Consider the following 14,682-nt stretch of genomic DNA (forward strand, 5'->3'; position numbering starts at 1 on the left):
TCAGAAAATTTACTAAAAATATCAATTTTCAGAAAATTTACCAAAAATAGCAAAGTTTCAGAAAATTTACTAAGAATATCAAAGTTTCAGAAAATTTACTAAAAATAACAAATTTTCCAAAAAAAGTTACTAAAAATAGCAAATTTTTCACAAAATCTCCTAGAAATAGTAAATTTTCAGAAATCTTTTTCTACAGATAACAAACTTTGAACAAATATTCTTTCTTAATTGAAAAATATTCCAGAAATTTCCCATAAATATTTAGTTAAATAACAACTACAAATATTTAATTTAGTTTACTCCCCCATTTCACGACTTTTCTTTACAAAAACATGTCCAATGTCCAATTAACATAAAGAAAGTTTTTAAACTAGAACATAAAATGAATAAATTAAAGGTTTTACATTAACACCTTTTAAACCCTAACTATTCAGCTGTTTTTTCTAATATGAATTAACACATAATTGAATTTTGGTAATTGTCGCCTTAAGTCGTCTTAAGCTTATTTACTCAAGAAATTAACAAAATGATCAACGTTTTTTCACACTTCACTAAAAAGAAAACATCCAAAATTACACTAATTTGTTAATTAAACAAGTCAGCAATGAACAATTAATTAAGTATTATTTAACATTAAACGATACAGGAAATTTCTTTGTAAAAAAAATTCAATTTATTTTGTTATAGATAAACAATTTCCAGAAATTATTGTAAATTTTTTAAATAAATAAACCCAAAATCAATTTTTTATAAGAAATGTCTATGATTATTGAAAAACCATAAGAAAAGTGTCTTTAAGTTAAGCTGATTAAGATGATGACAATGAGAAAAATAAATTTTATTTAAAGAAATTAAAAAAAAAATTGTTTATTATTTAACAAATATTGGTGAACCATGACTACTACCACAGTTTGCTTTTGGCCATAAATATTAACAACATTTTGAGGCAGCCAGCTCTACTTAATGTTTGTTTGTTTCTGTCCGTCTGTCTGCTGTGTAGTTTTGGAGTCGTGTTTCAACAATGTGTGAATAATTATGTTGATGTTTGATGACGATGATGATAATGATAATAAATAAAAGTTGTTTGTCATTTTCAAGTATTCAATTCAAGAGTCTTCACAAAACTTAATTAATGACATAAAGAGATTATTATTAAAAGTATATAAGTGGAAAAAGAGAGAATTATAGTCTATTCTATGAAATGGAAGCCAAAGTTGTTATTAAAAGGTTATTAGAGTAGATTAGGTTGAATGATTTTAAAATTTAGACAAAAATGAAATTTTTTTTGAATGGATAATGAAAGTTTAGTTTTTTTGATAATAGCTCCTGTTTCAAAATGTGCGACTGATTTGTATACGACTCCGATTCATGTTCGTCTATCTGTCCGTCCGTCTATATGTCTGTCTATCTACTTCTCTTATTAAAAATGTACTATTTTTAATAAATTTTCTAAGAAATTTTATATTATAAATTATTGGAAAACTTGCTAATTTAATACTGTCTGTCTGTCTGTCTATCTGTCTGTCTCTCTATCTATCTATCTATCTATCTATCTATCTATCTATCTATCTATCTATCTATCTATCTATCTATCTATCTATCTATCTATCTATCTATCTATCTATCTATCTATCTATCTATCTATCTATCTATCTATCTATCTATCTATCTATCTATCTATCTATCTATCTATCTATCTATCTATCTATCTATCTATCTATCTATCTATCTATCTATCTATCTATCTATCTATCTATCTATCTATCTATCTATCTATCTATCTATCTATCTATCTATCTATCTATCTATCTATCTATCTATCTATCTATCTATCTATCTATCTATCTATCTATCTATCTATCTATCTATCTACTATCTATCTATCTATCTATCTATCTATCTATCTATCTATCTATCTATCTATCTATCTATCTATCTATCTATCTATCTATCTATCTATCTATCTATCTATCTATCTATCTATCTATCTATCTATCTATCTATCTATCTATCTATCTATCTATCTATCTATCTATCTATCTATCTATCTATCTATCTATCTATCCTATCTATCTATCTATCTATCTATCTATCTATCTATCTATCTATCTATCTATCTAGCTATCTATCTATCTATCTATCTATCTATCTATCTATCTATCTAGCTATCTATCTATCTATCTATCTATCTATCTATCTATCTATCTATCTATCTAATCTATCTATCTATCTATCTATCTATCTATCTATCTATCTATCTATCTATCTATCTATCTATCTATCTACTATCTATCTATCTATCTATCTATCTATCTATCTATCTATCTATCTATCTATCTATCTATCTATCTATCTATCTTATCTATCTATCTATCTATCTATCTATCTATCTATCTATCTATCTATCTATCTATCTATCTATCTATCTATCTATCTATTCTATCTATCTATCTATCTATCTATCTATCTATCTATCTATCTATCTATCTATCTATCTATCTATCTATCTATCTATATCTATCTATCTATCTATATAGCTATCTATCTATCTATCTATCTATCTATCTATCTATCTATCTATCTATCTATCTATCTATCTATCTATCTATCTATCTATCTATCTAATATTAATATTTTTTGTAAATTTCCTTAATTAGTTTTTCAGGAATAGAGCAGATTTTTGAACTGGATTTAGTTTTTTTTTGCTGATTTTTTCCAGAATAGCTCTCATTTCTCAAATGTGTAACTGATTTCATATTAATTTTTAATTTTAACTACATAAGGCGGCCTCATGTGGCGATATTAATGACTATTATTTTTTAACAAGATTTCAACACTTAACAAAAAAAATTCTAAATTTAATTTTCAATTTATCTTTAATCCCCTAAACATGAATTAGTAGGGGGTAATACAGAGTTTTTTTCTTACGATTTTATTTTCTTTTATTGTGATTTTGTTTTAAATCACTTTTTTTGCCCTAATTTTTAATACGATCTAAAGGTTATTAAAACATGAAATATTTTTAGGTTTAATAAATAAAAAAACAAAAAACACATTGTCACATTTTTTATTCTGTGGCTTAAAATGGTTGAGAATATGATTATAAAAATAACAATCAACATTTAGAGTAATGGACGGACAGACAGTTGGACAGACAGACATTATGAAAACAGTGTTTGTAATTTATTTGCTCACGTATATTTTGTGTTAAAACGTGACATTGTTGTAATTATTTTTTTTGCCGATTTTAGTTGTTTTTTTTTTTCTCTAGTGATCAGCATCTATACCCTCTCATTTATATATTTTCTATAGAATGAAATCAGCAAAAACAACAACAAAAAACCAATTTTATATAAACCCAAAATCTAGTGAAAGAAAAACAGTAAAATAGATTTAAAATTAAGTATTATTGAATAAAAAAAAGTGTGTAAAAATAAGCTCAAACCCATACTCCACACACTCGCTCACTCACTAGAGTTACTTATACACAAACGTAAGATAATGATTAAATGCGGTCACGCACGCACGCATGATTCGGATGCAAAATAAAAGCAGATTAGAAAGAAATCCCCCATTCCACCACTAAACACCACAAGAAAAAAGATCAACCAACATAAACGTTTCAAATGTTTGTTAGATATGAGTATATGAAAGAAAAAAACAGTAATTTATGAATCTGTCTTCTATTCTCGATTTTATCGAAATAGGAAAAATCATACAAAAAAAAAGCACGCTTTTATGGTGGACACAATAAAACTCGTTAAATTTATGTTATTAAAACCATTAAATTACTTCACAATGTTGTTTATTGACTCGTTTATATGTTTTTTATTTATTATTATTTCACTTACTTATTTAGCATTTTTTTAATAAATTTTATAGATTTTCAATTTAAATTCTGTGGAATAAATTAAATGTCTAAAGATTATTTTAATAGAGTGGTTAACTGAACTATAATAAAAGCTATAAATGCTTGGCATGTGAAGCAAACTGATTTTCTGAAAAGTTACTATTTTTAGTAAAATTCTACAATTTTTATTATTTTTTCTATAAATTTGCTATTTTAAGTGAATTTTTGAAAAATTTTCTAAAAGATTTGCTATTTTTAGTAAACATTCTAAAAGACATGCTATTTTTAGAAAAATTTTTAAAAGCTTTGCTATTTTTTTTAAATTTTCTAAAAGATTATAACTAATTAATTTTTGAAACTTTTTTAAAAGATTTGAGATTTTTAGTCAATTTCTTAAAAGATTTGCTATTTTTAGTAAATATTTTAAAAGATTTGCCATTTTTAGTAAATTTTCTAAAAGATTTGCTAATTTTAGTAAATTTTCTAAAAAATTTGCTATTTTTAGTGAATTTCCTAGACGATTTGCTATTTTCAGTACATTTTCTAAAAGATTTGCTATTTTTAGTGAATTTTTTAAAAGATTTGCTATTTCCAGCATGTTTTTTAAAAGATTTGCTGTTTTAGTGAATTTTTAAAAGATTTGCTATTTTCAGCATGTTTTCTAAAAGATTTGCAATTTTTAGTAAATTTTCTAAAAGCGTTGCTATTTTTAGTAAATTGTTAAAAATATTTGCCATTTTTAGTAAATTTTCTAAAAGATTTGCTATTTTTAGGATATTTTTTAAAACATTTGCTATTTTTAGTACATTTTCAAAAAGATTTGCTATTTTTAGTAAATTTTCAAAAAGATCAGCTATTTTAGTAAATTTTCTAAAAGATTTGCTATTTTTAGTAAATTTTTTAAAAGATTTGCTAATTTTAGTAAATTTTCTAAAAAATTTGCTATTTTTAGTAAATTTTTAAAAAGATTTGCTGTTTCTAGTAAATTTTTAAAAAGATTTGCTATTTTTAATGAACTCCCTAAACGATTTGCTATTTTTAGTAAATTTTCTAGAAGATTTGCTATTTTTAGCAAATTTTCTAAAAGATTTGCTATTTTTAGTCAATTTTTAAAACTATTTGCAATTTTTAGAAAATTTTCTAAAAGAATTGCTAATTTTAGTACATTTTCCAAAAGATTTGTTATTATTAGTAAATTATTTAAAAGATTCGCTATTTTTAGTAAATTTTCTAAAAGACTTGCTAATTTTAGTAAATTTTCTAAAAGACTTGCTAATTTTAGTAAATTTTCTAAAAGATTTATTTTTTGTGAATTTTTTCAAAGATTTGCCATTTTCAGCATGTTTTCTAAAAGATTTGCTATTTTTAGTAAATTTTCCAAATTGCTTGCTACTTTTAGTAACTTTTATGAAAATTAACTTATTTTCAATAAATTTTCTATAAATTTGGCATTTTTCATCAATTACTACCTTTATATCCGCCCTTTTGTTTCAAAGTATTTGATAAAAATTACAAAAAACTCTACAGTTGCCATTTTTTTGTTAGCTTTTCGAAACTTAAACGTAAATATCCAACTTTTGGGAGAGAAAAGAAAAAAAAAACTTTTAATATCCTTCTTCTATGTAACTTAAACAAAAAGTACCCAAAAATATATTTACATTCTAACACAACAACAACAATAACATTTATAACTTTTTGACAGATGTCATTATAAAATAAAAACAAACAATCAAGCAGTCAGAGTGAGTGAGAGAAGTGTAAGCAAGCAACTAGCACCTTTTTAAAATGACAAACTAAAAACAACAAGCAAAACATTAATGTGAGTAAAACTCTGCCTGTTTGACTGTCAATCTCTCGAATGGTGAAGACAACCTGACAAACTCATTAACACACATAATGCAACATACTTACTCGTCGTTGACGTCGTCGCATGTAAATATTTATTTTCAACAATAAATTTTTTTTCTTAAATTTTGGTTTTACTCCTTATAATGTGAAAAGAAGAAAAATTTGTGAAATATTTTTACATTTTATTTACATAAGAAATTCTTTAAGTGTTTTTGTGACTTTCTGTTGTTTTTCATGTTAAACTCCCAGTTTCTTATGTTTTCAGAATGTAAAAGTATAATGGAACATGTCAACATTAACAATAACAATAACAACAACAACAATACAAAATAATAAAACGAATTACTTAATTTTTAAACAATGTAACTCATTAAATATGCAGAGTTGTATTATTTGTGACATTTTTTTTCTGTTTCGTACGTTTAGTTTGAAACATTTTTTGTTTCGAAGACTGCGTATTAAAAATTGAAATATATTTTGTTTTTTTGTTTTTGTGTTAATGACAGACAATAAAGTTGTAATAAGTAATTGACTTTTGTACTCTGCCTTTAATAAGTTTAAAAATGTAGAGTTATGACAGAGTATTTTAAAACTGACATAAGTAGGCAAATTAGTACTTTTATTTAAAAGGTATATATGTACCTTTTTCATGAACTCAATGACAAATTTAAAATGTTGTAAGCTGTTTTGATATGACATTTTTAATTTTAAAGAAAACTTTGACATTTTTATTTACAGTCTTGAATAAAAACTGAAATATTGTTAATTTACTGAAAACTATTTTTAGTAAATTTTCTGAAAATTTGTCTTGTTTTCATAATTTTTCAGAAATTTAGTTATTTTTGCTAAAATTTATAATTTATTTCATTTAATTCTCAGAAAATATGTATATTTTTATCATTAATATTTTTTTGCATTTCAACTAAATTGCAACATTGATATTTATTAACAATTACATGATATTGTTGAAAACAGAAAAAAACGTGCCAAAAATATTTAAAATTTCTTAAATATAGTTTTTGTTTTTATAATTTTACCAAAAAAAAAAATTAAAACGAATATTTCACTTTCATTTTACCAAAGACAAGAGAGAAATGTAAAGAAAAAGTTTAAAAATAAAAGATAAAGTTGTCGGAAACACGAGTAGAATATATATATTTTTTTCTTTTCTGTGTTGATAAATTATATATTTTTGTATGCAAAAACTATAATTGAATTTAAAATGACATTAAGAAAACGTAGTTTAAATAAAGATTTTCAAAGTAGATAAAATTTACAAAAAAAAAGTAAGAAAATAAAGACAAGTATAGTAAAACTTAAATGGAATATAAATTAAAAATTTATATGAAATGAAATGAAGTGTGTGTGTGCTTAAAGGAATTTTAAATGAAAAATTAAAAAATTTTACAAATAAAATTTTATAATTATCGAGCAGGCAACAGTAACAACATTTAAATGAAATTATAACACTAATAAATAAAACGAGTGAGTTAAGGGTCAGTAAACTCATTCAGAATTATTAGTTGTAAACAAAATATTTAAATTATTTTTAAGGGAGATTTGGGAACTTATCAAAGCCTTTCAAAATTTTGAAACTTTTTTTAGAATTTTTTTTTGAAAATGTGGTATTTTTAGAAAATTTTCTTTTTTTTAATTTGGTATTTTTAGTAAATTTTCTGAAAATTTGCTATTTTTAGTAAATTTTCTGAAAATTTGCTATTTTTCTGAAAATTTGCTATTTTTAGTAAATTTCGGGACATTTTGCTATTTTTAATAAATTTCGGGACATTTTGCTATTTTTAATAAATTTCGGGACATTTTGCTATTTTTGGTAAATTTCGGGACATTTTGCTATTTTTAGTAAATTTCGGGACATTTTGCTATTTTTAGTAAATTTCGCGACATTTTGCTATTTTTAGTATATTTCGGGACATTTTGCTATTTTAAGTAAATTTTTGAAACAATTTGCTATTTTTAGTAAATTTTCTGAATCTTTGCTGTTTTTAGTAAATTTTCTAACCAATTTTAGGAAATTTTCGGAATATTTAGGTATTTTTAGTATATTTTCTAACCAATTTGCTATTTTCGGAACGATTTGCTATTTTTAATAAGTTTTCGGAAACAATTTACTATTTTTAATAAATTTTCGGAATATCTTGCTATTTCAGTAAATTTCCTAACAAATGTTCTATTTTTAATGAATTTTCGGAACGATTTGCTATTTTTAGCGAATTTTCGGAACGATTTGCTATTTTTAGTAAATTTTCGGAACGATTTGTTATTTTTAGTGAATTTTCGAAACGATTTGCTATTTTTAGTTAATTCTCCTAAAATCTGCTACTTTTAGTATATTTTGGTTTTTAGAAAATTTTAAGAAAATTTTACAAAATTTTTTATTTTACAAAAATTTAGCAAAAAAATTTATATTTTTAATCTTTCTTCAAAACTAAATCCAAAAAAATAATTTTGTCAAAAAACGTAAAAAGAAATTCTCAGTGGAAAACAAAATATGCAGAACTTTCAAACAGTTTAAAAAATATGAAACCATTCAAAAGCCTTTTTTTAAATATTGTAATATTGGAAGTGGTTAAACAGGTTGTTTAACCACTTCCTGGCCATCGTAAATGTTTAATAACTATTATCTGATCTTTTAAACAGAATTTTTTAAACTTTAAAAACCAGTAGTTTTAAAATTAAAATTGAAAAATTATAACTTGTCTATGAAAGAAAACCCCCCAATGATTAAACATTTAAAAGTTGGAAAAAAGAAGTGTTTTAAACTTGTGCTGCCACAACAACATTTGCCTAAAGGGTCCTAATAAATAATAGCAAAATACAGCACATAAACATAATAATAAAAAAAAGAATAATAAATACAGTGATTAAAACCAAAAAAATAAAAAAATATTAAAAAAATACAGCAGAAGTGGTAATAACAAAAAATTAAAACAACTCATCAGTAGAAACAAACAAAAATAAAAAACAACAACAACTCTGCTTAAGGCCAACATCATAAAAGTCATCATCATCAGCAGGAGTTTTTTTATTTTAGTAAAAAAAGTAGAAAAAACTAAAAACCCCCACCTTATGACACAATGCGTCTGTTTTCCTCACAACACTCTTCGGCAGCAGCAACAGAACATGCAAATGCCATTATAGCCAAGAACAACATGCAACATGCCATGGATCAGGGCAGTAATATCATAGAAAACACACACATTATGCGCCGAGATCTAAGCAAAAATGCTCCACAGACAAATGGAAAAATGTATCGTACCTCTTCGTCGGCTTCATCGACGAGTGGCAGTAATAAAAAACATAAACCAATAATTTTGAGGCATCAACTAGAGGCAGAGAACGCCAGGCTGGTGAACGTCATAATGAGGAATATAAATCAAGGTCGTTGGAACGTTATGCCAAACCACCTCATACTCTAGCGGCGGCAGCAGCAGCTGCCCTTGATCCCCACGATGCAGATGGTGATGATGAAGAGGAAATTTATGCAGCCGCTAGAAGAACTCTAACACCATCACTCTCCACCCAACGCAGACGTCTACTCTCTCCCTTTGTCTCTATGAAAAGACGCAGTCGCAGCAGTATAAGCAGCAGTGGCAGTCGTTCTCATTGTGATTCCCGCGAGGTAAATTTCAATCTCATGCTACCACCTCTTAAACTACCCGGACCCATGCAACACCACATAATGGAACATCAAAAATCCAACTCAAACATAAATTGTCTTAAAACCACCAACAAACACTTGGCAATTCAGCCAGTTCACAGAGTGGTGACAGTGGCACGGGTGGCACTGAACTTGAACAAGATTGTAGTCGTACCTCGGCTGCGGAGAGTAGTCAACTCAGTTTGAGTTATTCACAATTGAGTAGTGCCTCCTCTTCCTCGAGTACTCACAGTCTCTCGAAACAATCAAAAATGAGTCACACACCACGTTCACACTCAAATGTTTCCATACACATTGATGATCATCATAATCAACATATACACGATCATGGTCGTGATCATCATGATCACAATGACATTGAACTGTTGAATAAGCAACATGTTGTTAATGATTATCAACATGTTGTAGTTGATGCTGATACATTACTACATAGTCGTGATCAAGAATTTCAAAATACCGTAAGAGGAGCGGCAGGGGAATGTGTTGATTCTGTTAACAATAAACTTGTTAGTGTTGATCAACAGCAAGATCAGTCGTCACAACAACAACTACAACATCCTCATTATAGAGATTCAGTATTTTCTTCAGATGATTTTTATTGTGGCAACATAACTTTGGTGGATGACACCTACTCAAATTATGATCCTGAAAATGATGCTGAACGCATGTTTTTACAAGTGGTGGGCATATTAAGGGATGAAAAGGAGGTAAGATTTTATGCGAAATAGATTTTAAAGTAAAATTTCCAGCAACAACATGAATCCTGAAGAAGGTTCATTTATGAACTGTAGAACACAAGACTAGACTACAGACCTGACTGTAGACTGGACTACAGACCTGATTATAAACTAGACTGTAGACTAGAATATAGACTAAAATATAAACTAGACTATAGACTACATTATAGACTAGACTAGACTATAGACTAGACTATAGACTAGACTATAGACTAGACTATAGACTAGACTATAGACTAGACTATAGACTAGACTATAGACTAGACTATAGACTAGCCTATAGACTAGACTATAGACTAGACTATAGACTAGACTATAGACTAGCCTATAGACTAGACTATAGACTAGACTATAGACTAGACTATAGACTAGACTATAGACTAGACTATAGACTAGACTATAGACTAGACTGTAGACTAGACTATAGACTAGACTATAGACTAGACTGTAGACTAGACTATAGACTAGACTATAGACTAGACTGTAGACTAGACTATAGACTAGACTATAGACTAGACTATAGACTAGACTATAGACTAGACTATAGACTAGACTATAGACTAGACTAGACTAGATACTAGACTATAGACTAGACTATAGACTAGACTATAGACTAGACTATAGACTAGACTATAGACTAGACTATAGACTAGACTATAGACTAGACTATAGACCTAGACTAAGACTAGACTAAGACTAGACTATAGACTAGACTATAGACTAGACTATAGACTAGACTATAGACTAGACTATAGACTAGGACGATAGACTAGACTATAGACTAGACTATAGACTAGACTATAGACTAGACTAGACTAGACTAGACTATAGACTAGACTATAGACTAGACTATAGACTAGACTATAGACTAGACTATAGACTAGACTATAGACTAGACTATAGACTAGACTATAGACTAGACTATAGACTAGACTATAGACTAGACTATAGACTAGACTATAGACTAGACTATAGACTAGACTATAGACTAGACTATAGACTAGACTATAGACAGACTATAGACTAGACTATAGACTAGACTATAGACTAGACTATATGACTACTAGACTATAGACTAGACTATAGACTAGACTATAGACTAGACTATAGACTAGACTATAGACTAGACTATAGACTAGACTATAGACTAGACTATAGACTAGACTATAGACTAGACTATAGACTAGACTATAGACTAGACTATAGACTAGACTATAGACTAGACTATAGACTAGACTATAGACTAGACTATAGACTAGACTATAGACTAGACTATAGACTAGACTATAGACTAGACTATAGACTAGACTATAGACTAGACTATAGACTAGACTATAGACTAGACTATAGACTAGACTATGGACTAGACTATAGACTAGACTATAGACTAGACTATAGACTAGACTATAGACTAGACTATAGACTAGACTATAGACTAGACTATAGACTAGACTATAGACTAGACTATAGACTAGACTATAGACTAGACTATAGACTAGACTATAGACTAGACTATAGACTAGACTATAGACTAGACTATAGACTAGACTATAGACTAGACTATAGACTAGACTATACACTAGACTAGACTGCATATTAGACTATAGGAATACATTTTCAGAAAATTTGCTGCTGTTCAATTCTTTTTTTTTAATGTTTTACTTTAACTACGAATAAATTTATGTCAAAAACTTTATCACTATTTACAATTAAAAATTGTAGCCTTGCCATATCAATTCAATAGAAAACTCTCAACAACTTTTTCATAAACTTTAAATTTGTTATTTTTTATTTTCCGTAATCAATACATAGTTTGTTTTTTTGTCGTTATTGTTTCCTGCATAAATCTCCAAATTCTCTTAAAAACTTTCAATTAATCGTCAGATTTAATTAAATTTTGTTAAAACAAAGTTTTGAACAAAAAAAAAAACATTTTGCTTCATTTTTCTTTTTTCAACTATATTGTTTTCGAGTTTTTGTAACTTTTGTAAAGAGTTTTTCACAGAAAAGAGAAAAAATAAAATTGTTGCATTTCTTTCGTTCAATTTTATGATTGAACTATTTGCATTTTACATTAATCAGTTGGCATCTACAGTTTTTTTCGCTGATTATTTTTTCAGTTTTCTTTTTTCATATAGAAACTTTAGCCTTGTTTAACATGGCAAAAGTTGTTTTGGAGTCTGTAGTGAGTGCCAAGGGAGGGGGTTGCTGCAAAATGTTATTTTTTTTAATTTTCTATATGTTTCACAACTTCCTCTAGAATATTTTAACAAAAGTCTGTAGTATTTTTTAATTTTATTTGTTGGCTGCTCTTGCTACCTGTGTGTAGTTTATGAGAGTTTCTGCTGATGACGATAGTGTTTTTTTCAGCATTTTTATGTGTCAGAAGTTTTTTTAATATAATTAAAATTATAGACTAAGGAAATAAATTCTTAATGCATTTTGTAATTTAAGAAAAAATCTGTTGAAACAAATTAATATTTTCCAAATATGGACTAGACTATAGACTAGATTATATACCATATTATAGACTAGATTATAAATTAGACTATAGATTATATTATAGACTAGATTATAGATTAGACTATAGACTAGACTATAAACTAGATTATTATAGACTAGAATATATACTAGATTATAGACTAGATTATCGACTAGATTATAGCCTAACTATAGACTAAACTGTAGACTAGATTATAGACTAGACAATATACTAGACTATAGCCAGATTATTGACTAGAATATTCACCAGACTCTATACTAGAGTATAGTCCAGACTGTAGACTAAATTATCGACGAGATTATAGACTATACTATAGACTATACTATAGACTATACTATAGACTATACTATAGACTACACTATAGACTAGACTATAGACTAGACTTTAGACTGGACTATAGACTAGACTATAGACTAGATTGTAGACTAGACTATAGACTAGACTATAGACTAGACTATAGACTAGACTATAGACTAGACTATAGACTAGACTATAGACTAGACTATAGACTAGACTATAGACTAGACTATAGACTAGACTATAGACTAGACTATAGACTAGACTATAGACTAGACTATAGACTAGACTATAGACTAGACTATAGACTAAACTATAGACTAGACTATAGACTAGACTATAGACTAGACTATAGACTAGACTATAGACTAGACTATAGACTAGACTATAGACTAGACTATAGACTAGACTATAGACTAGACTATAGACTAGACTATAGACTAGACTATAGACTAGACTATACTATAGACTAGACTATAGACTAGACTATAGACTAGACTATAGACTAGACTATAGACTAGACTATAGACTAGACTATAGACTAGACTATAGACTAGACTATAGACTAGACTATAGACTAGACTATAGACTAAACTATAGACTAGACTATAGACAAGACTATAGACTAGACTATAGACTAGACTATAGACTAGACTATAGACTAGACTATAGACTAGACTATAGACTAGACTATAGACTAGACTATAGACTAGACTATAGACTAGACTATAAACTAGACTATAGACTAGACTATAGACTAGACTAGACTAGACTATAGACTAGACTATAGACTAGACTATAGACTAGACTATAGACTAGACTATGAAACAGAATATAGAGAACAGACCTCACACTAGACTATAGTTCTGACTACAACTTGACTATAATTCAGACTACAGACTATACCATATAGCAGACTATAGAATAGACCACAGACTAGAGTTTAGGCTAGATTAAGGTCTGCCGTTTTTTTCCCTTTAATTGTTGCTTTTTTTATTTATATTCATATCTTAGGTAAATGAAACAAACTAATATTTCAATAGTTTTCCCTTATTTATCTTCAATTATAAGCCTTGTTTTAAGTTTTACCCTGCATTACTGTATTTCTACTATTTTCATTCACCCCATAAAATAATTTAATTCATGAAAATGCTTGTTTTTATTACAGAAAAAAAACATAATAGAAACATTTATCATAAAAAACAATTGTTTAACTCGAGTGGCTAAAGACAAATAATAAAAATACTTAAAAATATTATAATAATATACTATAGACTATACTATAGACTACACTATAGACTAGACTATAGACTAGACTTTAGACTGGACTATAGACTAGACTATAGACTAGATTGTAGACTAGACTATAGACTAGACTATAGACTAGACTATAGACTAGACTATAGACTAGACTATAGACTAGACTATAGACTAGACTATAGACTAGACTATAGACTAGACTATAGACTAGACTATAGACTAGACTATAGACTAGACTATAGACTAGACTATAGACTAGACTATAGACTAGACTATAGACTAGACTATAGACTAGACTATAGACTAGACTATAGACTAGACTATAGACTAGACTATAGACTAGACTATAGACTAGACTATAGACTAGACTATAGACTAGACTATAGACTAGACTATAGACTAGACTATAGACTAGACTATAGACTAGACTATAGACTAGACTATAGACTAGACTATAGACTAGACTATAGACTAGACTATAGACTAGACTATAGACTAGACTATAGAC

General features: G+C 27.4%; 1 protein-coding gene across 1 annotated transcript in view; it reads left to right on the forward strand.

Moving 5' to 3' along the window:
• Positions 1 to 8,793: 8,793 nt before the first annotated feature.
• The window catches only part of LOC119611619 (dystrophin-like), a 28,886-nt gene continuing 22,997 nt past the window's right edge, over positions 8,794 to 14,682 (forward strand). The window contains 3 exon segments of the mRNA XM_037967253.1: positions 8,794 to 8,971; positions 9,019 to 9,458; positions 9,461 to 10,084. Of these exon segments, the coding sequence (XP_037823181.1) occupies positions 8,794 to 8,971; positions 9,019 to 9,458; positions 9,461 to 10,084 (1,242 nt within the window).

Source organism: Lucilia sericata, unplaced genomic scaffold (genome assembly GCF_015586225.1).
Source record: "Lucilia sericata isolate MDLA Ls3-8-SP2 unplaced genomic scaffold, ASM1558622v1 Contig001496F_arrow, whole genome shotgun sequence".
NCBI lineage: Eukaryota > Metazoa > Arthropoda > Insecta > Diptera > Calliphoridae > Lucilia > Lucilia sericata.